Source organism: Haemaphysalis longicornis, unplaced genomic scaffold (assembly GCF_048455015.1).
Source record: "Haemaphysalis longicornis isolate Haplotype H1 unplaced genomic scaffold, Haemaphysalis longicornis Haplotype H1 scaffold_3, whole genome shotgun sequence".
Lineage (NCBI taxonomy): Eukaryota > Metazoa > Arthropoda > Arachnida > Ixodida > Ixodidae > Haemaphysalis > Haemaphysalis longicornis.
In genome coordinates this window covers 15,195,066-15,218,939 of record NW_027526335.1, presented here as the reverse complement: position 1 = coordinate 15,218,939, position 23,874 = coordinate 15,195,066, and the positions used below count along the sequence as shown (strand labels likewise).

The window sequence follows — 23,874 nt, the reverse complement described above, 5'->3', positions numbered from 1 at the left end:
TCTGATTTTTCCCCACGCCAAGACGTCTCTTCACTGCTTTCAGGCTACCTCTGTTCTTTACAGCGTATTCGATCCTCTCCATATTATACTTCCGTATGTCAGCTGTCTTACGCTTATTGATTAGCTTGGAGAGCTCCGCTAGTTCTATTCTGTCAGCTGCGGGGGAGATTCTCATGGTTTGCCGTTTCCTGATTAGATCTTTCGTCTCCTGTGAAAGTTTACCAGTATCCTGTCTAGCCATAGTTCCCCCGACTTCTACTGCACACTCCGTAATAATGCGTCTACGGTTGTCGCTGGCTTCCTGCGTCGTAAACTCGGCTTCCTCGTTAAGAGCGGAATATCGGTTCTGCAGCGCGATCCTGAATTCTTCTACTTTACGTCTTACTGTTAGCTCATTTATCGGCTTCTTTCGTACTAGCTTGTTGCGGTCCCTCCTCAAATCTAGCCTAATTCGGGATCTTACCATACGGTGGTCACTACACCTTACCCTACCGAGCACTTCCACATCCTGCACGACGCCAGGGTTATCGCATAATATGAAGTCTATTTCATTTTTGTGCTCCCCATTCGGGCTCCTCCAGGTCCACTTCCGACTCTCCCGTTTACAGAAGTTAGTTGGCGTATTCATGGGAGGTTGTGGCCATTACTACACCAGGGTGGCCAATCCTGCTCTGGTGAGGGAGTGCATTACCGGCAATGGTCGCCGGGGTCAGGCCGCACTCCAAGCCCCTTTGTGCAATTCCATCAATACGCGGATTTTTTTTTTAATCCGGTGGGAATTATCCGGCACCGGGATCCGAACCACGGTCCTTCTGCACGCGAGACGGGTGTTCTACCTCTACGCCATCGCTGCAAGGTAATCGCTAACCGAATTTCTGCAACCTTAGATTTCAGTCAACCTAAAGAACAAGCAGGGTTCCGTAAAGGTTATTCAACAATGGACCATATTCACACGATCAATCAGGTGATAGAGAAGTGCGCTGAGTATACTGAACCCCTATATATAGCCTTCATAGATTATGAGAAAGCATTTGACTCGGTCGAAACCCTAGCAGTCATTCAGGCATTACAGAACCAGGGGGTAGATGAGCATTATGTAAGAATACTAGAGGATATCTACAATGGGTCTACAGCTACGATCATCCTCCATAGGGAGAGCAGTAAAATACCTATAAGAAAGGGTGTCAGACAAGGAGACACAATCTCTCCAATGCTATTCACACCATGTTTACAAGAAGTATTCAGAACGTTGGATTGGGAACAGGTGGGAGTAAGGGTTAATGGAGAATACCTCAGTAACCTCAGATTTGCTGATGACGTTGCCTTGCTAAGTAACTCGGGGGACGAATTGCAAAGCATGCTTTCCGCACTGGGCGAACAGAGTAGAACCGTGGGACTGAAAATTAATATGCAGAAAACTAAAGTAATGATCAATAACCTCGGGACAGCACAGCGGTTTGACATAGGTGGCGAGGCAGTGGAAGTGGTAAGCGAATATATCTACTTAGGCCAAGTTGTGACCCCAGATCCAAACCATGAGGCAGAGATAATTAGAAGGATCAGAATGGGGTGGGGTGCATATGGCAGACATTCTCAGATAATGAATAGCAGCCTACCATTGTCGCTGAAGAAGAAAGTGTATGACAGCTGCATCTTACCGGTACTCACCTACGGGGCAGAAACTTGGAGGCTCACTAAGAGGGTTCAACTTAAATTGAGAACGACTCAGCGGGCAATGGAGCGGAAAATGATAGGTGTAACATTAAGGGACAGGAAGAGAGCGGAGTGGGTCAGGGAGCAAACTGGTGTTAAAGACATATTAGTAGAAATTAAGAAGAAGAAATGGACGTGGGCAGGACATGTAATGCGAAGGCAAGATAACCGCTGGTCATTAAGGGTAACAGAGTGGATCCCTAGAGAAGGCAAGCGTTGCAGGGGGCGGCAGAAAGTTAGATGGGCAGATGAGATAAAGAAGTTTGCGGGGATAAATTGGTCACAGTTGGCACAGGACCGAGGCAGTTGGAGAATAATGGGAGAGGCCTTTGCCCTGCAGTGGGCGTAGATAGGCTGGTGATGCTGATGCTGATGCTGATGCTGATGCTTTCTTAGTGAGATCGATTGCGCCCTGTCAGAAAACATGCTTTTTTCCACAGTCGGTTTTGCGAACTGGTGGGTACGGGAAGGCCGACCCGAGCCGAGCTCCGTCGCCTCCGACATACGTGTGGTAGCGTGGTTTGAAGCGAGCGGCCAGCTAATGTTGCAGCCGTGAAGAAGTCCAGAAGCCGTAGGCAAAACGTAACTTGTTTACTTCATAGCTAGAGATGAGCCGAAGCCAAAGAACAATGCCCTGACGGGCGAGGTTACAGTACAGAATTCGAGCAGAGTGACAGCATTGATTCACTGCTCAAACAGGAATGAACTACAGCGCTTGGAGGGTTCTTATTTATACCCAAAGTGCTAACGGTCGAAACAAGCGTTCCCTCTAGATTGTGCACCCGACACTAATGGCACAGACATACGCAACGCTCTTTCCAGAGTTCGTGAGCAGTCGGTAGTAGCGGCGCACGCTGAGTCCGAGAGAGGGGAGAGAGGAGGTCTCCGCAGCGGACGCGGGGCTTCTGCGTCCTTGCGGCAAGTTGAAGCGTGCCTCGTCTGCCAACGTCGGTTTGAATCGCGCCGATAGATAGGCGCCAGAGATCCAGGCACGTCGGAGCTTGCTGCAAGCGTGAGTCACCGACAAAGGGGGCCTGCTTGAAAGGCACACGCAGTGGAGGCTTCGCCAGGCAGCCGAGGAGTGTTGAAACAAAGCCCAGCGGCGGGCCGATTCGTAACAGGACCGAAAAGCTTTGATAGGATCTCTGGGTACACAACACGCATGTGTGAAACTGGGCTTCATTTGTGTCGAAGAGGTAGCTTGAAAATCGTGAAAAAAGAACGGTTTTAGATAAGACATATACGCATCGATCAGGATAAAGGAGTTCAATATTGTCATGGTGCGACAACTGATCAGGGCCAGTAGACCAGTGGAAAAGAGGATGTATTTCAAGGAACTTGGGCCTGATGCCTGGTAGCAGTCATACACCAAGAACACGCGCTCACGAAGGGGCACGTCCTCGTCTTTTTCGCGGCTTAGGCAGTGATCATTATGCTTGTGATCTCTACGACGATCCTGAGGGTGATGGAGTCTCACGCCAGAATGGTGCACACCCGCTCCAAACGATTGGCGTGACCGACAGAGAACGCTGCGTTGGCGCCGTCTGCTCTCTGTCGCGGATTACACACGTACCAGTATTATACTCATATGTCTCATAAACCGCGTATGGATATACGTTTAGATTGTTCGTAGATGCGTTTACTTAGTGCTCGAAAAATCGTCGCATGGATTCATTCAAGTCGTTTGCGATTTGGGTTTTTGTAGGTCTGACGATTGATTGGATGCACTTTCAGCGAAGGTTCTGACCCACTTTTGGTTCAGTTCTGATGTGAGAAAGCTTTCGCCCTTGCCTCAACTTCTTTTATGAAGAGATGTTAGTTTTTGTTTTGTTTTGCTTGTAAGCATTACGGGGGTGGGGGTGTCACCCACAGGTAAAGCCTTAATTGGTGTTTTTGTTTGATGCTATAGAGTTGCTCTTTTGTTTTAGGCTTCCTCTTCTTTTCCTTCGCACAGATTGCGCGCACTCTCACCGAGTGACGGGAGTAATCATCAGAATTGCGGAAGTAATTGGTAATAGAACCAGTGGGATGCCGACAGCCCGGAGAGGTATACTCGTTGGGGCACTGAATTGTCATCCTAGCGCTGTCTACGCAATGTCTCGCCGTTGTGTGTCTGGAGCCCTGTTGTGTGCGCCGTTTGCCCAGTGCAGCTCCTCGCTCTTACGGCGCCGGTTGGCTGCTTGCTGCAGGACGTCCGGGACGCCCTGGCCATGTACATGGGCTGCGCCTGCGTGCTGACCTTCTTGTCGTGCCTCTGCCGCACGGCTGAGGTGTACATGATGACCGTCACTCCATACGACATCAACCCAGGCTTCGGGGTAACCACTCTGCTGTTCTTCCTTATTTGCACACTGCAGCTGTTTGCGTGCTCTCACTGGCGAAACGCAAGCCTAGCTGCTTAGCTCACTCGCTACTGCTTTGGGTGGAAGCAGCGGAACGCACACACAAAAAAAGGAAGGGGGGAATGAGGGGAAACGTACGAAATACATCAATCTAATTTATTTCGTGTACTTCATGCAAAGACGGTAAAAGAGAAGAAACTGAAACTGCCGATACCCAGAAGTATACGTAAACTTGATGGTGCCTAATACGACGGGCGGTCAAACCGTACTACGGTTTGTGTGCCCATTGGCGGCCTGCGAAGTTTATAATCTCGCACAAAATTTGTTATTGAATGTTTTTACAAAGAAAAGAAAACGAAGCAAAAGACGTACAACCTGCTATACCGAGAAAGATCCAGATCGCACCGATTGCCAGAAACGTCCAGGTTGTGCGCTGCGACCAGGTCAGCGAAGTTCATCCGGGCAAGAATTTTTATTGCCAGGCATTAGGGAAAACTGCTTGCACAGTTTCCGAGCAAACAACAGACGACGACCGACCCAGAAAGGATTGTATCGGGGCTACTCGAAATTTTGCAACTCAATGGTAAACTGCAAGCTCACTAGTTGGGATAACAAAACTAGGCTTAATGATGCTCATATGAGTGTCTGAATTCAGTATTATCTTTTTTGTATTCACAAGAAAATTGGCTTTGTCGCAAGAAGTGTTATTTTGACGGGCATGATCTGGGGGTAGCAGTGTGCAACGTGGCTGTAAAACCCCTTCAGCATGTGAACAGGCAGGAGAAATCACTTGGCGAATGGCATTTCAGTAGCTGCAGTAAATCAGAGAGAGAGAGAGAGAGAGAGAGAGAGAGAGAGAGAGAGAGAGAGAGAGAGAGAGAGAGAGAGAGAGAGAGAGAGAGAGAGAGAGAGAGAGAGAGAGAGAGAGAGAGAGAGAGAGAGAGATATTTTTCCCTTCGGGATAAGGTATTGTGAGTGGAAGCGGCCCAGCCCAGGAGGTGGTCAGTACTTGGCCTGACTCCCCAGGCTCGGGGAGGACGACGACGAAGAAGAGCCTGCCTGTATGGTTACGGATCGGCTCCTTCTTCAACGGCTTTTAAACCGTGTTCGCTACCACCCACCTTCTTTTAGTGATACCCCGCTGCTTATTAAGCGCCCCGCTTCATTTTAATACCCGATTTCCCCAGTTTCATTGATCCGCGGGGCTGTTTAGCCCCATCACCGCCACTGCTGCCTTAGGCCTCGCAGCTATCATGTCGGCGCCGCCGGCGCTACTGCGGCCCCCTGTGCTGGACTTGCAGCCGGCGTCGCTACAGCCTTCTGCGTCTACAACACCAGTCATCACCACGCTGCCCCCATTGACCACGGCTTCGCCGCCACCGACCCAGAATGTGACCGTCCCTCGATCACCGGCGCCAGCCCCCTACGGCCACAGTGCTCGTGCCTCCTCGCGAACTGATTTTTCGCAAGGAGACCACGACGACGAGGAAATCTACGACGCCGAAATGTCGGCCCCCAACGAAAGTTTGCCACCGCGCCACACCGAGGAGGGCGTTGACGACGACGGAGACGAGGGCTGGATCGTCGCGGGAAGGAGACTACGCCGACGCACCGCACCGAAAGTGGGTGAGCCGGCTTCTGCCTCTCCCGCAGCCTCAAAGCAGCATCAGAGTAGTTCTAGCTTCGCTAGGAAAGTTACCACGCGACTGAGCAAGGCAGCGCGCCTACCCGTGCAGCTACCGCGCGGCGAAACCAAAATTATCCTCCGCCCGAGAGGCGGACTCAACGTAGCTCGCACGGAGGCCAAGCGCCTAATGTTGGCCATCTTTAAGGCCGCGGGGACCACCATGCAAGAGTCGAGTCAGGACACCATTTGCACAAACGCCACACAGAACGTCATTATAGTCAGTACACCCAGCGACGACAGAGCTAAGAGGTACGTACAGATAAAGCAACTCCAGATAGGCAACGCCGAGTACGAAACGTTCGCGTACGTATCGGCCCCCGACGGCACTGTAAAGGGCATTATCAGAGGGATAGATACGTCCGAATCGTATCAGGACTTACAAGCCAACATTGTCAATGCGGCCAACCCACTAGCGCTCGAGGCGCACAGGATAGGTAACACCTCCACAGTGATAGTGGCCTTCGATGGCAGCAAGGTGCCCAACTCCGTCAAGTACGGCGCTATGATAGTCAAATGTAGCCTATATCGCCAACACCACGAGTTCTGCCGTTGCTGCGGCAAGCTAGGACACCGCGCGGACGTATGCCCCAACCCGAAGACCAGGGTATGCCTGGCGTGTGGGAAGCGCGAGCCAGAGCCGAACCACGAGGCCACGTGCAGACCCCATTGCAAACTCTGCGACGGGGCTCACGCAACGGGCGCCACGGGCTGCACGAACCGTTTCAAGCTTCCCCACGTGGTGGCGCAGCGTCGCGGGGAGCGCGCGCAACGACAGAAAGAAGCAGTAAAGCAACAAAAGCAAGCCCCCCCGCGCAAAACGGCGGAGAACTTTCCAGAGCTGCAAAGCGGGAACGCCCCCTTCGTGACAACGCGGGGCCAGAGGGGCGGCAACTTTAAGGCAACGACGTCAGCAGCTACGCCAATGTCCGCGTCAACGCGAGCGAGCGGAACAATGGAAAATAGGAGAGTGCAACTGCACCCGCCAACCGAAGTGACGTGGGCGGCGATGACATCGGGAGCGGGAACAATGGGCAAGCCGACCCGCGATGGCAACAACGGCCTCGGACGCGATTCCGCGCTCGAAAGAGAGATACAAAGTGTAAGGCGTGAAAACGCATTACTAAGGGCCCAAATGGAACGCCAAGAGGATACCATCGCGGAGCTGTGCCGCAAGCTCGAGAAAGTGTTCGAGAAATGGCAACCGTCATCGTCGCCGGAGACGAGCACCCCGACATCCTCTCCGGGGAGGACGACGCCACCGACGGCCGCCCGCTCGCGCGTGAGGATACCACTCGAACCGGTCGAGGACGCACAAGACGACGACCCTTCCGCAAACGAAGGCGCAAACGTCGAGGAAATGCACGACGACATGGAAGCCGAGAACGAGCCCGTCAAGAGGAGGCGCGCGCTCAAGTCGAAGGCGCGAGACGACGCGCGGCAACAGTATGTAACGAGGGAAGAGCTCCAAAGCTACCAAGACGCCACCAATAGACAGTTTGATACGCTCAACACCCGGCTATCGGCAGTGGAAGCGGCCCAGGCGGAGATGCTGTCGAGCTTCAAAGCCCGGTCCGACAAGATAGAGAACATGTTAGCGGCCCTGTGCAAGAAGCTCACGTCGCGATCGCGCTCAACAACACCGTCACCCAGACCGTCCCCGTAATGACGACGACCACGACGCAACCGAAACAACACGACCTCCTCGTATGGCAGTGGAACATCAACGGCCTGCGAGGGAGGAAGGCGACGCTCGCGCAATACGTAACGCAAGCGGAACGCCGACCGGACGTGATCTTGCTGCAAGAGACTCACAGCGAACACGCCCCGACACTGCCGGGGTACCGCACCTACGCCCTAGCACACCCCAAGGGCCCGGAACGCGGAGCCCGAGTGAGCGGCGGGGTCTGCACGTTCGTCAAGAAAGGCATAACAAGCCTGGAGCATACGCTCGCGCACACCGCGAACGTCGAGCACCTAACCGTGGAGCTGGTGGTAGGCCGCGGCAGCAAGAAGGAGCACGTCTACGTCACCAACGCATACGCGAAACCCCGGTACGCGCAACAACGATATGGAACAATCGTGGGGAAGCTCAAGCGGCTTGCCGAAGACCACACGACGCTGCTCTGCGGCGACTTTAACGCGCCGCACACGGAATGGGGCTACGGCCACGACACGGCAAAAGGAAAGAGTCTGCTGACGGAAACGCAAGCGGCCGGCTACCACCTCGTCAACGACGTTTCCATCCCGACCAGACACGCCCCGACGTCGGTGCACCGGGACACCAACCCGGACCTCGCCTTCAGTAACAACGCGAAGGTGAAGTGGAGAACCACCGAGACGCTCGGCAGCGACCACTGTCTCCTCGAGCTAACCGTTCCGTTAAAAGGCAGGGCGAGCCCCAAACGCACACACAAGCACACAGACTGGAACGCATTCCGGACCAACCTCGCGAACGTACCCAGCGTCATAGACGACATAGAGAGGTGGACGGAGGCGATCCGCCGGGAAGCAAAGAGGGCCACCACCGAGCTCGAAGCCGAGGACGAAGTCAACGAGGTAGACAGCCGGCTCGCGCACCTCATCGAGGCGCGCGACTCGTTGAAACACCGATGGCGAACTCAGAAGCGCAACCGAACGCTTCGCAAGCGCGTGGCGCTCCTTAACAAGGAAATCGAAAAGCACTGCGCAGCGCTCAACCGCCAACGTTGGCACGCCGTATGCCAAGAGGCCGACGGACAGTTACACAAGAGTAGGACTTGGAAGCTGCTGCGCCACCTCCTCGACGAGAGTAAGACCAAAGGGGAGCAGCAGCACGTCCTGGCCCGCACCCTCCTCAAGGCTCGCAGGGAGCTAGGGGACGACGAGGTGCGGCGCAGACTGGACGCTAAGTACCTGCCGGCCACGCCGCCGACTCCGCTACCGGACTACGAGGGCGAGCCCAACGAGGCGCTCGACGCCGACATCGAAGAGTGGGAGGTGCGTGCGGTCCTGCAAAAGCTCAACGGCAAGTCGGCGGCCGGCCCGGACGGCGTGTCCAACAAGGAACTACGAAACCTGAGCGACGAGGCCATCACCGCGCTCACGACGTTCTACAACGCGTGCTGGCGGAGCGGCAGCCTACCCCCCAAGTGGAAGGAGGCTCGCACGGTCCTAATACCCAAGCCGGGCAAGCCGCCAGACATCGAGAACCTGCGTCCCATCTCGCTCACGTCGTGTGTGGGCAAGGTGCTGGAGCATGTACTACTTAACCGATGGCAAAGGTATCTCGAGGACGGCGAGCACTATCCCAACACGATGCTCGGCTTCCGTGCGGGCCTCAGCACGCAAGACGCCATGCTGCTTCTCAAGCACGATATTATTGATAATAAGAGATCCGTCGACAACGCCGCCGTCCTGGGCCTGGACCTAAAAGGCGCCTTCGACAACGTTCGCCACGACGCCATACTACGGCAGGTGTCCCGCCTCAACATGGGAAGGAGGACGTTTGCCTACATTAGAGACTTTCTCACGGCACGCACAACGACCATCGTGGCCGGAGACTTAGAACTACCAACGAAAACGTTGGGCAGCGTGGGCACGCCGCAAGGAGCGGTGATCTCTCCGACGCTGTTCAACCTGGTGATGATCGGGGTTGCGGAACGCCTCGGCAGCGCCCCCAACGTCAACCACACAATCTACGCCGACGACATCACCATCTGGGTGCCGGGCGGCAGCGACGGAGAGATCGAAGACTCGCTCCAGTGCGCGGTGAAAGCGGTCGAAGACCAGCTCGAGGGAACGGGGCTGCAATGCTCCCCCGCCAAGTCGGAACTACTAATCCTGAAGGCCCCGCGAAGCCCCAAGAACGGGAAGGCGGCAAACATCCAAGTGCGCACGGGCGACGGGTCGGCCATACCCGAGGTAGAGACCATCAGAGTCCTCGGACTACACATCCACGAACACCGACGCAACGCTCACACCGTCAAGCTACTGCAAATCAAAGCAAGCCGAGCACTCGGCCTCGTCAAGAAGATTGCCAACAGGCACGCCGGCATGAAGGAACGCAGCACGCTGAGGCTGGTCCAGTCGTTCGTCATAAGCCACCTGGCGTACGTGGCCGCCTTTCACAACTGGACCACGGCCGAACGCAATAAGCTCGACGCTCTCATACGCAGGGCATACAAAGCTGCGCTGGGCTTATACACCCACACAAATACACAGAACATGCTCGACTTAGGCTTGCACAACACGCTGAGCGAGATCATAGAGGCGCAAGCAACGGCGCAGATAGCCAGACTGGAAACGACGCGCACGGGCAGGGCCATCCTTGTCGCGGTAGGACACGAAACGAGGCTGCGGGAGAGCAAGAGGCGGCTGCCGCTGGCGCGCGAGGCCCGCGACAGCATCCGCGTCGCACCGATCCCACGGCACATGGATCCAACAGAGAACCATGAGCGTCGCCTGGCCAGGGCTCGCACCCTGGCAGAGACGTACGATGACGACGCCGGCGCCATGTACGTCGACGTGGCCCGATACCCCGACAACCGCCGACATGCCTACACGGCGGCGGTCGTGCAAGCAACCACCGGCAGAGTCGTCGCGGCGTGCAGCGTGCGTGTCGAGACGGCCACGGAGGCGGAGGAAACGGCCATAGCGCTGGCGGCAACCGCCAGAGGATGCACGACGGTGCTAAGTGACTCGAGGGAGGCAATCGCCAATTTCGCAAGGAACCAAGTGTGTGTGAACGCAGTGAGGGTGTGCGGAGCCCTGGACTCGCGGATGCCGATAACCTTGCGATGGTTCCCGGCCCACATGGGCAGCGTGGGACCCGTTCGCAACCGCAACGAGGACGCGGACAGGGCGGCGAGGGCGCTAACCGGACGCCCCGTCGGCCGGCGCGCCGCGTCACCTCGTGCGGCCAAAGAAAACAACGACGCCAGAGACGACAACGACAACGCAGAAGACGAGGGGGTGGAAGAACAGGAGCCCGCCCCGATTACAACGTATGGAGGGGTCCTGGAATGGCACAGGGAGCAACGTAAACGCTACCCTGCGCCGCACCCGGACCTCACCCGGCAGGAGGCGGCGCTCCTCCGACAACTCCAAGTGGGAGCGACGTGGACCCCGGTGTGGGCCGTGCATGTCACGCCCGAACGATACATCACGGACCAGTGTGCGGTGTGCGGGGCCGCGAGGGCGACCATGACCCACATGATGTGGGATTGCAACGACGCGGAAGCGGGAACGAATATACTACCGCCCCATCTCGCGCGTGCGGTGCGAGAGACGGACAAGGACACACAGAAAGCCGCCGCGCAGTTTGCGCTGGCGGCGATCACACGCCAGCAGTCGCGGCCGGCACCCCCCTCCTAGCGAGGGAGTGAGAGCCACCGTGACCTTTTAGCCGGCGAGTAAAGATGTTGTTTCCCCCCCCCCCCCAGGCTCGGGAGTCGAGAGACATCCGCTCCCAGGTGTGAGGGGAGTGAAGTGTGGGTATCGGTCTGCGGGGCATTCTTAGAGGGAATTGTACTGAATGTCGAATGACCCGCAGGCGGGAAAGGTACGTGGTATTAAAAGGGTGTGGAGGAGTCTATTAATCGTGTTCGTTCTGAGAAAGTGTGTGTTCATAGGATGCGCAGCATGTGGCCTGTTTCTGTGGAGAAGTGTGGGTGTGGGGGTAGGTTTAGAAGCGGAGGACGCGGTATACACACATCCTTAATGGCTATCACCAAATGCTTCCCACTGATCAGAGCAATAATGATTAAGTGGTAACTGAAAGGTCACTTTTAAAAATTATTTTCCAACACCGTCGTGTAGGTGAACATTAGCAAATTATCCTACGTGGCGAAACCGTCGAATTCATAGGTAGCATTTACGTGGCTGCTGTAGGATTATTTTTCTTAGGCTACAACTGATGAAAAAAGTACACCGCTGGATTTAAACACGTACTCGGCTAATATACGCAGAGGACCAGATGGTACCCAGGCCTAACTGGTCTAATTTCTCACTGTTGCTCTTAAATTAAAACTGTGCAACCTTTATTATGAAAAAGGAGTATTTTGAATACACCAGAATTATATTTGGGTTTCGTGGTCACTGCAAAACATTTCTTTCGCACTTCGCTATTTATTTAACTCACTGAACCGGTATTTTGTTCGGTAAGACAAGCGCCATAGGAATGCTACGCATTAGTAGATAATTCTCTGAATTTCTGCAGAATTTTTACAGCCTTTTGCTTGAGTTGATTATGACGTGCGTGGTGAGCATATCCTTCATAGTTCTTAGACATAGACAAATAAAAAAAGACGACCTCATCAGCATACCGAACAGACAGTGGGGGTTGGTGTCAGTCCCAAAAAGAAACCACGTTTGCCGCCGGAGGCACGTCTTTCAAGCAATTGAAGGACATTTTAGTACCAAAACCTGTAAATTTCGACCTACTCATCGAAATTTGACACAAGGAGCGGGTACACTTTGTCGATAAACGGTTCAACCACGACCGGCTTTATAGCAATATAGCCGGTTGTGGGTTGAACCCACGAGATAATTCTGTCATATATTATTTGTCTCTTCGAACTGTTAGAGTAGAATATATTTCACATTATGTGCATGCTGTAGGGGACCTGCGGAGAAAACTGCAAAAAGTCAGCTTGACATGGCCGCACGTCCCCTGCATTGGCATGATATATAACAGTGTAAGAGTGTAAGAAAAAGCATTTTTTTGCAATGAAGAATTACCTTACAGAGGAATTATCTTACTGATGAAGTACTACTTATACAAAAGTCAACATTTGCACTAGAAACGTACTTGTAACGAGCCTTACTGTGTTTGCTTCCTGCTTTGTTATTAAGTTTTATACGCCATGTATTTAATTTTATGTTGCACCTTTGTTTTGCCTTGTTTTTATGAATTGTGTCTACTATAAACTCACCCCGCAACGGTCTCGTGAGATACAGCAGTATCTAAAATAATAAAATAAAATAATATCGAACATAAAATCCACGCAGAGTTTTCACATAGCTTGTGCTTCTTGCAATCTAAGCTTGTATCTCGCCACTTCTGCGTTCTCCATGCAAGCAAGACAAAAAATGGAACGGTTGTTAGTTGGGCAGCCTTGAGCTTCGCCTAGGTTGAATCTTGGGCCCCCGCCCCGCCTAGCTAAAAAGCAGTGCCGGTTGCAAGGGCCAGATATGCCCGTTTGCTGTATTAAAAGAAAAAAAAAAAACGTGGCATACTTCGTATTTCAGGTGAAGGATTTCATCCACGTAAGAGGGCGCCTCGATAACCCCGAGTACAACGCCAACGCTGTGAGTATTACCAGTTCTTTTGTTACTGGTGTTGAATGCATGCTATTAGTTAGAGAGTGGTATCGTTAAGGCGCCATGCTCCCTTCAAGAGGTATAGCACATAAGAAAAGGTTGGTTTTTCCGATGTATCACATGTTACAATTAAACTGGGATGCCGATCTTAATACTCCTGGGGCGTGAAACGAATACAAAATGCGTTACGGGGAAATGGATTTGGCACTTAATGATTGATACCCCTTTGTAGAATAAACTGACCCCACTCATAAAAGGTTAACTTGAACCGCAAGCAGGGAGCTATTTATGCTGCCAAGCTGGTTGAGGTTCCAGTGACAACAGTGAGATACTGCCGCATTGAATGCGGTAAAAGAAATAAACAATTATGAATATTCTTTCGCGAATCAACGAAAGTGCCCGTTGCATGATTCATTGGTGGGCAGGCGAGCGCTACTTCTTGAGCACTGATTCACGGTCTCAGACAAATAGAGCTTGAACACGAAAATCGGGCGATCAAATAGGTGCTTGTTTTGACTGGAAGCATGCCTAAACCAGTGGCCCGATTATTCGTGCACGTGGCGGTAGCGAAGCCTCACCCTTTCACCCTAAGCCAAACCACGCGTGCTGCTTCAACCGAGGAGGGAGGAATGGGGTATTCGACTTAAAATGAGGTCGAATGTCAAACCTGTTACGCTCATTGGCCAGCCAAAACACGTCCTGCCGTCGTTGTTTGCCGTATACCAAAGTCGCTGTTAACTGACTTCTTCAAGTTCCCCTTCGGGTATGGAATGTACCTTGCCTACGCCAAGCGTTAGCAGCGGCGATTGTGCACAACTGCCGGCTTTTTGGACCACCGTTGCCGGTGATGCTGCCGTTATAAATTACCAATGGCGAGGAGCACCAATGGTGGTAGTATCAGAGGATTGCTTGGCGTGCACATCTCGCATCGCTCCATGCGCGAAGGCTGTTCTTTGGTTGCGCTGTTTACGAATTTTAACACGCTTCCCCATGCCGACGATTGGTCGACCAATGATTTAGCGCTTTTGCAGCGGCCACCGAATGTCAGCCAGAATCTGTTTAATGTTGAGTCCGTAGTGTCCATCGCATTCGCCATCAGCGGCGATTCATTCAAGAGCGGGTCACCAACGGTAATTTAAGCGCATACGCGAATAAGGGTTGTGGAAAAGATCCATGGTTGCACTTTGACATTTCAACGTTTCACTTTGGGAAATCACGATTGCCTAGCAGTTTGCCTCAGATTTTTACAGAACAGCTGTATACCTCCACCCCCCAACGGTTTCGTCGCCGTGGGCAAACAACGACCTGCGTGTGCAAAAACGGCAAGGCTCCAAGGCCTAAGACGCCGAGCACATGCGTCAGGCTAATCAGGCATACAGCATAGCGCTCGGAATTCATATAAAGAAACCAGAAAACAAGCATCGAAACCGTATTATGGGTACTAAGGCACCTGTGAACAATAGGGCCGCCCTTCATCCACCATGTGTTCCTGGTAAAGCTTATGTTTGCATATTATCTTTGGAGGCTAGGTAGGACTAGTGTCAATAAACAGAGCAGTTCTTGCACAAGACGCCGAGCGCATGCGTGAGGCTTGGCAGGACCCCGCATTTTCCGCCAGAGAAGCCGAGCCACTTTTGCTCCTGAAATGATGTTATGCTGAAATGCTGTTATCTTTGATTCACATTCGGACACGACGTGAGTCGCTCGCAGCCGCGAATCAGGGAAAACAAGCTAAGCCTACCGGAACTGACCCACTAAAATACGTAAACAACAAAATGGCCCCGCCAATGAATCGTCGCAGTGTAACAAATGTCCCTTAATGCGAACTGACCAGTGATCATGAAGGCGGCACGGAACAGCAGGAGAGAAGAGTGCCGATGCTCTGTACCCATTCCTACTCACTATCTAGTGACATTAGCCGAGCGCAAACAACAAGCTCGCCGAGACGACGAGAAACATTTCATACCCTCCTCCATCACCATTTGTAGTGGTTTACTGCAGCTTTGCAACCTTCGCAGGGCGGGATGGCGATTTTTTTTTTTTTTTTTTGTTACGGTCCGCTCCGGTCCCGACGGCCAGATCAGCGCAGCTGAAGTGACAGCAGGAGAAAGGCTTCTAGCTGACCGATAACCGCATCTCCCTTGACGGCAAATCATTCGCGTCACCGGTCGCACCCTGTGCGTGTGTAAACCAAAACTTCACCCGAAAGGAAATATAAGAGTTGTTATTTTGGTGCCTCAAATAGAGCGAAATACTGTGCTCATTGCCTTATTTCACTATTTTATATAAATTATCGACGACACCATCTAATGGCCTTAATTAATTCAAAAATCGTGGAAAAGATACATTGCTGCACTAGCCGGAACGTTTCGCGTTGGCAACCCGCAATTGCCTAGCAGTTTGGCTGAGGTTTTTTTGGTACATTCAGAGGGTTTGGTAGTTGCAAATTGTTATTAATGCGAAAGCCGTCAATGGCCCACTGAAAGAACACAAAAAAGGCGTCAGCATCGCAAGCCGGGAAACAGCTCCTAACCCACGCGTCTGGGAAGCGTTCCATAAAGCGAGCTGTTCCACAACACGAGATGAAACTCGGCAGTAACGAAAGGTGGCCGAACACGCCAGTAGACCGCAGATGAACAGAGCGGTAGTACACAGCGAGACAACCGAGCAGACAAGCAGCGGAATCCACCATCGTCGTCAACTCTCCCATCACCCGGCGACAGGAGCGAGCAGCGGCGAGTGCCTCGGCCACAGATCTAACCCTTTCGAAAGCGCAAGGATCGTGGAGCGAAGCGTTTGAAACGGAAAGAGGGCGAATCCCTTGGACAACGCGAGGCGGATTCAAAGCGTCGCTCAACTGGACATCGCCGCTTTTGCATTCACAACCCGTAATAAGTTTTTTTGTCACTTAGCCATGCGATAATTCGAGTTACACGAATATTAGTGCTACAATATACGTGTTCTCGTTCGGGGCTTTTTATTCGAGTTTCATTCGTTCATGGCTGGAGGTTTCAGCGGTTTACAAAAACTTCGGATTGGATTCAACACCGAAAGTTAAAGGTTAGGCCAGATTTTGGCATGGGTATCATGCAAGAGATTGTGAAGCCCGTCACCGAATATCGCTCGTTCCAGCGGGAAACTACCGTCACGCTGGTGCGGTATACTGGTGCACGAGCCGGACATCTGACCTATTACGCGAAACTAGCGGTGAACGCATTCGGCTTTGGTAGCGGTTCCGTGTGGTTTACTGTTGCGGGTGTCGTCGTGGGTCTCCACACGCGATGCTTCGCATATCGTAGTCAACCAACGCGCTTCTTTCCGCTATATTTTTGTTATTAGTGTTTGTCATAAAACATTTGCTTCGAGTATTCGTCGTGAATATTTGCGCTAAGTGTAACGAGCACGATTAAAAAGCGAAATGGGCTGGGCGGGGCGCAACTTATCATGCTGTGATACCTCGTACCTCATGTTGTCTTCCTTTGACACGTTCTTTTATTCTTGCAGGTCTCACGCTACGTTGCCTTCGCCACTATAAATTTCCTGATAACCGGATTCAAGGTAATTGCGGCTCTTTAATTTACTTCTTAGTGTAGATACATGTTGTGACCACAAGCGGTCTTGATCGATTGTCGCACCACGAAACTTCGGGTGAGGTGCTGGGGTGAATGCCGTTACGAACCAGCGCGCAGTGCTTCGCCGTTCCCCTGTGAGCGCGAGGCGCGCCGACTGCGGCGAAGCTCTGAGCACTGCAGAGAAGCTCTGCGTGTTACGGTGAAGCCAGCTCAATAGCACTGTTCATGCTTGCGGCCCATCAGTCACAGTTACAGCCACTGGAGAACAGCTGGATAAATGCAAACGGCGACCTGTTATCGCTTCAGACGCGCTGCTGGTCGCTTATGAGTCAGCACAGTGACTCAGTGAGAGGGCTTTTGCTAGTGTGTGTTTGATTCTGCTCTGAAACTCATCGAGGCATGCTTGGCCGTTGCAGAGAAGGCTATAAAGAGACACTTCTTGACGAGCCAGCAGTGCGGGGTCAATGAGGGTGAGATTTATTTCGGCAGATTTGAAAGGACAATGATTGTATTAAAAGGCACCAGATACCCGTCGCGGTGGCTCAGTGGCTAAGGCGTTGTGCTGCTGAGCCCAAGGACGCAGGTTCGATTTCCGGCCGCGGCGGCCGCTATTCTGATGGAAGCAAAAAGCGAAAACGCCCGCGTGTCGAGATTTCGACGCACGTTAAATATCCCCAGGTGGTCTAAATCAGTCAATAGCCGTCCACGACGGCGCAACTCGTATCCCATGTGTGGCTTTAGCACGTTGAACACGCACGAAATATGACTTTTTAACTTGCCAAATAAATAAAGACCCAATAAGGATATTCGAAGAAAACATCTCACAGGGTGACAGAACGGATACCTAGAGAAGCCAAGCGTGGCAATAAGGGGCAGAAAGTTACCTAGATGGGAAGATCAGAACAAGAAGTTTGTGGGGCTAATCTGGTCGCAGTGAGCACAGGACCGGGATAATTGGAGATATATGGGATAGACCTTTGCCCTGCAATAGGCGCAGACAGGCGGATGATGATGATGATGATGATGATGATGATGACGAAGTATATACGGATGCACACTTAAGGCCGCAATTTTGGTTTCAACAGGTTTGAGCGTAACTTTATTTCGTGATTTTGTGATCAGGGAGCAGTCCTCGATGCTCCGCAGATAAAGTTACTGAAAGAACGCGCAATTCTCGACCCCGCACGCTAATTACGAGTACCTATTTTTGTTGCAGGTCGTAGTGATAATGCGGCTTTTCGACGATTACGAGAAACTCTGCGCGTTCGTGGAGCTGACGTCGAGACTCGCCAAACAGCGAAAACAACAGAGAAAGGACGCCGCACCTGTCGTCTACTATATCGCCAGTTCATAAAATGCTGCTCCAGGGAGGCCGCTAGCGATGCGGGACGCATCACTGTTCTCGCAACAATTAAAGACTCGTCTGCTTATTATGTCCCGCGGACGATCAACTTCAAACAATTTTTTTAGCTCTTAACCTTTAGTTTTCAGAATCTCTTGCTCATGAGCGAATAAAATCGTGTCACTACTACAAATGACGTACCTTCCACAGATCGATAATGACTTCGATGAATGTAACCTTGTTATGCTTTCAAAAGTCTCGTTAGGTCTTTGATGGTGATTAATTGTGTTGCTGGATGCAGTTTTTTTTTTTTTTCAATGATAGCTTTATTTCAGGAATTCGTGGTTCATGTTTAGAACATGCTAAACAAGCTAGCCAAATAGCGAGGTTGCATGCCTGAGGATTCAATCTGGAATCCCCGCAATCTTTCGCCGCACTAACGCGCCACTATGCAGAGATTCCCCCTATTGGTCAGCTTTTCACGCGTGACGCGCAAACGTCGTCCTTGCCTTGCCTGCCCTTCGTTGACACCGACGCCTCCAAGGCGGAAGCCTTAGATCTCTCTCTTTCATCGAACGTGTGAGGCATAAAAAAACGCGAGGTACACAGGATCGTAAAAAAAAAAAAAATTGGTGCAGCTTGCACTAGTAGTGCAAGGCTGGAGAAACAGGAGAGCTGGGGGTCGACCTAGCTTCTCCCCGTTCTGACAGCGGGCCCCAGAGGAGAGGGAGCAGCTGGACCTCAGAAGTGCAAAGCCGTTTTGGACGGAACTGAGCAAATACGGTGGCCTAGGCTTGTGCGAATATTACAGTATTCGAATTCGCTTCGACTCGAATTTAAAATTTCCGATATTTCGAACTATTCGGGGTGAACAATATCAAAACTGCGTTCAAGTTTCGGTTTCGTTAGGCAAGCCGCACTGCCATTGACATCAGGCCTACATCTCGACTACATGTAGAGCCAAGACAAGCTATGCTGGCTATGCCACATTCAGAACGTTGTCGTAGCTGTCGTGACCCGCATGGCGCGTTTTTGCACGCGATTCGAACGCATCGGCGTTGCGCGTGCGATTTTTTGACGCCCGCGTCGAGGATGCCGCGCGCGCGGCAGCTTCTGCCTCGCTCAAAATGACGCGCGTCGCGTGCGGCAGTCGGAGGAGCTTGACGACTTGCGCCAATAGAAGGCGCGCGCCTCATGGAGGCAGTTTCGAAGCGCTCGAGACACGGAGGCTCGATACAGCCGGATGGCCCCGCCAGAGGTGATTAGGCTTACCACCCCGGTAGATATTGCATGGGCGCTTTTACTAGCGGCGCGGATGATGTTTTATAGTACCGTTTTCGCCCACATTATAAGCTTCTTTACCGCACAAGCAACTTCGTGCGTGCCTTGAGCGGCATTTTAGAAAGCGCTTAGAATGCTTAGAAGCGGTCGCTCGAGCTCCCGACAACACTTTGCGGCCGAGGCTGCCGCCATGTTGCCTCCGCCGGCCGCGCCGCGTGCAGCGTGCGGGTGGTTCCGCGGCAGCGTCAGCGCGCCTGTGACGTGCGTGGCGCATTTTCGCGAGCAGAAAACAACAGCCCGGCCGTTCCTGGAGAAGGAGCGACAAAGAGGGGACAGAGACCCGTACGTCGCCGTCGCTTGCTCGCTCGTCAGTCAGGTGCCTCGCCGGCTCGGTCGTATCATCCGCGGGGCCGCGCAGGTCCGTTCGTAACAGCCGAAATTTTTTCCATTGCAAACAATCCAATTTCGCCGGGACCTACCAGAAATTCGTATTATCACGAAATTCGTATCACCCAGAAACGCATCGTCAAGGTTCCAGTGTAAAGAACTTTTTTTATGAAGGTCCCGCCCGGCCCGGAAGCTCAGTGTCTCAGTGACAGGAAGCTCACTGACACCTGACAGCTATTCGAATTCGCTACGAAAGTATTCGACCCCAAGGACTATTCGCTTCGAATTCGCTTCTAAAATATTACTATTCGCACAAGCCTACAAATACCATTAAAGTATGTACATTGTTTTATTCAACAGCAATCGTCATCTCTTTCGTCGTCGTCTTCCGACGGCAAAGCCGCGTTTGGCAAATCCTCTTGTAGCGCGTCCTAGCCTCTGTGGACGTCCACTTCGTAACCTTGTCCGGTGGCCGTCTACACGTATGGTTGTGGTGGCCCAGAAAATGGCGCATACCCACTTAGGGGGATTGGCCAAGAAGAGTTTTTTTTCTCGTGAAAATGTAACAGATAAGGCAAAATTGTAAAGCAGAAGAAAGGGATTTAGTATGAAGATTCAAGAGACTTAGAGAAAAAAGAAACAGAGGAATAAGGAAGCAAAATCAGTCAGGCTGATAGGAATAGTTGTAGCACGACAGACGAGCCGTCTCCGAAATGAATGAACGGATGTATTGTGAAGGGATGGCTTGACAGATTCGTCGTCATCGTCTTCAGCGCGGCGGACCCGTGGCGCGGCGACCGCTACACGACGACGACGACGAAGGCGGGGGTTCCTCATGTGGCGTAAGCCCACGAGGAATCCCGGATGACGCCGGGCGGTCCCCGTAAGGCACGCGGTCACGCGGTTAAAAAGGCACGTGGTTGAAAAGTTGAAGCGACCCGGAAAGGTTGTGGTGTTGGAAACATTTATTCAGGCCCCCGGATAGAGTGGGCCCTCAGTCCAGTGATCCATGCGGGAACTGGGTGGTCCTCGCTCAGGGCATCAAAAGAAGCCAGGCCTCCAGTTGACCGCTGGTCGCCAGGTTCTCCCACAGCTCGGAAAGAGGGAGGGAAGGGAGGAGAGGGGAAGGTTTAGGTTTTCGGTGCACCCTAGAATGATGCGACTTTGGAAACGTGAGGGGGGATCACGTGTCAGGAAAGGCCGGTCAAAAGGACGTAATGCTGGAAAGCCAGCTTACAAAAACCACGCGTACTCCGATGAGGTCCCAGGGTCTTCATATTTAGATATAAAATGGCTTATATTGCAGGTGGAAAATGTCTTCCCAGGAATGCATTTGTCTATAGAAGGGAAGCCGACTTCATGGTGATTAGTAGAAACTTGCTCAGCGCACAAAGACCAAGCTTGCACCATTATATAAGGTTGTAGGGGCGTCAAATTTTGATATAAGATGGCTTATATTGCCTTCAAAAAATCTTCCCAGCAAAGCATTTTTGCTTAGAAGTGAAGCCGACTTATATATGAGTGTAATCTCGGTTTTTGTTAGCTGGCTTTCCCAAATTTGGTTTTTCACAGTGATGCATACTCCTGAAGGACAGTGCGGTGCGAACGGGGCCCAATAATAGCCAAGCAAGTGTGACCGTCGACGGTGCGCCGATTCTAATTGGGCGTCGGAAGAACGTGCCCGGTAAACGTAAGCGCCGAACGAGAACCGACGATGCATATCGGGAGTCAGAGAAGGCCGCAAAGCGCCTCCGGCGTCAAGGTGCTGACTTGGAAGTTATCTAGGGTATACATACGCCAGGTTGCAAAGATACGTTCTCGGTCCTCATTTTGGTTCGAGCTGCAACGCGTGCGACAGTCTGTGTGATTCGGTCTGACCGCAGACACGAATGTCCGACACACACTCGTCGGAGAAGCACCGCTTCAACCCGCCACACTTACGCGTATTTGCTGGATAACCACTTTTACAGGGTGAAGTGGCCAGTGAATTTTTGTTAGAATTCGGGTTTAGGAAACAGCTTTCGATTGATTGTAGTGTTTAATGCGCCGACGCAACGCAGGCGATGAGGCGCGCCGTAGTGGAGGGCTCCTGATTAATTTTAACCACCTGGGGATCTTTAACGTGTGCCGAAATCTCGTACACACGGGTATTTTTTGCTTTTCGGCCTCCATAGGAAAAGCGCCCCCCGCTACCGGGAATCGAACCCGCGTCTTCGTGCTCAGCAGCACAACTCCTTAACCACTGACCAACCCCGGCGGGTGTGAAACAGCTTTCAGACTATGGCAAAATAAGAGAAAAATCTGTGCCACTTTCTTTAAAGAAAGTTTGTTAAAACGCGAAGCTTTCTCCCATGCAACCTGAGTGAAATTCAAAGTCCAGAATTCCAGCTGCTTTGACCGTGTCGTAATAGCGGCAAGTTTCGGGGAAAATAAAGTTTTATCGTCGTCCTTATCATGGCGCAGTCGGATAGACGTCGCCTTCATAACTCGAGGGATCCCAGATTCGATTCCGCCCACGGGAAACGTTTTTTTTTTCTGGAGGCGCCTGATGTGCGCCAGTGTGTTTCTACGAATTCGTAGAAACACACTGTACAAATCTGATTTTCTGCAGCGCGTTTTGGGCGTAAAGATTTGTATTCTGGACTTTGACTTTGGACTTTGAAGGCATTGGCTCTCGAACAGAGAAAGCTTCGCGCTTGAACCATCTTTCACTCCACTCACGATCATCTACATCGTCAGAGAAAGTGGGCTTTCCTTGCAGTGCGCTTTGGGGCAAAGTCGCCGTCAGTGCGGCATAGGAAGCTTCGCTTTAAAAACGTGCACGCAGTAGAATTACTCTGCTGCGTGACCGTTCAGGAAACACAACGCAGAGTTTCGCTATACGAAAATCTACAAAAATGACTCGCCGTCGCGAGATGTCCAGCTCGGGGCTTAACAAAGCCGCTACACGTGCTGATGGTGGTCCGCAACACTTTATTGCTTTAGAGTATTGGAAGTGATCATTGCTTTGTAGCGAAGGCTAAATCCAGACACGATTTGTACCGTGTGGTTGGATCCAAGTCCAAATTTGTCGAAGGCGAAAGCCACAGGGCAGCCGTCCTGGACATGTTTTGCGATGTCAACATTAAAGTCGCTGACGCTAACAACTTGCATCCCCTTCTTGTTTCAACCATGCTAAATGTTTACATATGAAGGTGCTTAGCCCTATTTCGAATTTTATAAGGGTGGTTAGGGCTCTCTATAAATCAGCATTGAGCCGCTGGTTTTGCACCACAGGCATTTGCACAGTCGGTGGAATTGGTCCCTGGCTCGAGCATAAGCTAGTATATATGCGCAAATTGCTATGTTGGTCGCATTGTGTGAATACAGGGTTGCACAAAGAGAAAATTGTGGAGAAAACGTTGGCCGAATACACCTGTGCCGGTGTGCCTTGCTCTGTGGGTGTGTAGCACTTTACAAGTTTCGGGATTTGTGTGACGCTGAAGATATGGGGGCTATGCGTTGGACAATACCCCTATTTGGGTATGCGAATGGCCCTTGTTAAGCGTAACAACGGTCCATGCAACGTCAAACTTAAGCTGCGGTCACCTGCTGACGCTGTTAGACCTGGAGAACTAACTTTAGTCTTAACATTAAGCCTAACGTTAGGGAATTTCCTGCTGGAAGCTTTTGCCAATATACCTCAGCGGGTATGTACGTGCTGCTCTTGGGGTATGCAACACGCTATGGGAGAATTTGCACGCACACGGACACAAGAAAACCCGTCCAACTAGAGGCTATCTCGCTGTACAAGTCAACATTCTAATGTTGATTGGTTTCGAATGCAAGCCCCGCTCCGTATCTATATAAACACTTCCAGCTTCATAAAGAGAAAAAAGGAGGGTGCTATAGCGGACAGCTGTGCTCAAAGTATTTAGCCTTGAGCTCAAAGCGGTGTTTTGCGCACACCAGCGGGTATGTTATGCTATGTGGGTATGTGACACTGCATGAGTTTTTCTCGCACGTGGATGAAACGAAATTACCTGACCAGCTAAAGGCGTTGCCGTAAAATACTCCACCATAAACCTTTTGCTGTCAGTGGCAAAAGGCTGGAAGACAGATGACCAGAATGCAACGAATTGTTAAAAAAATAAAGAAAATGAAACATGAGCACAGCGCGAGGTCTGCGTGAGAAGAAGTAGAGATCATTTCCGTGCACCTGGAGGTCGTAGGATCGCATCGAAACAGCGTTTTCCCACCAGACCGGTTCCG

The 23,874-nt window shown here is 51.8% G+C and overlaps 1 protein-coding gene across 4 annotated transcripts in view; it reads left to right on the top strand.

Annotated features, from left to right (window-relative positions):
• The window catches only part of LOC144173999 (uncharacterized), a 75,346-nt gene that overhangs the window by 16,661 nt on the left and 34,811 nt on the right, over positions 1–23,874 (top strand). For 2 of the 4 annotated variants that reach the window (XM_077702397.1, XM_077702396.1), the window contains 4 exons: positions 3,903–4,031; positions 12,970–13,029; positions 16,546–16,599; positions 17,830–18,133. In XM_077702397.1, coding sequence (XP_077558523.1) covers positions 3,903–4,031; positions 12,970–13,029; positions 16,546–16,599; positions 17,830–17,967 — 381 coding nt within the window. In that variant the 3' untranslated portion in view covers positions 17,968–18,133. Of the gene's footprint in view, positions 1–3,902; positions 4,032–12,969; positions 13,030–16,545; positions 16,600–17,829; positions 18,134–23,874 lie in introns of those variants that run through there. The other 2 variants (XM_077702399.1, XM_077702398.1) reach the window with 2 other exon arrangements.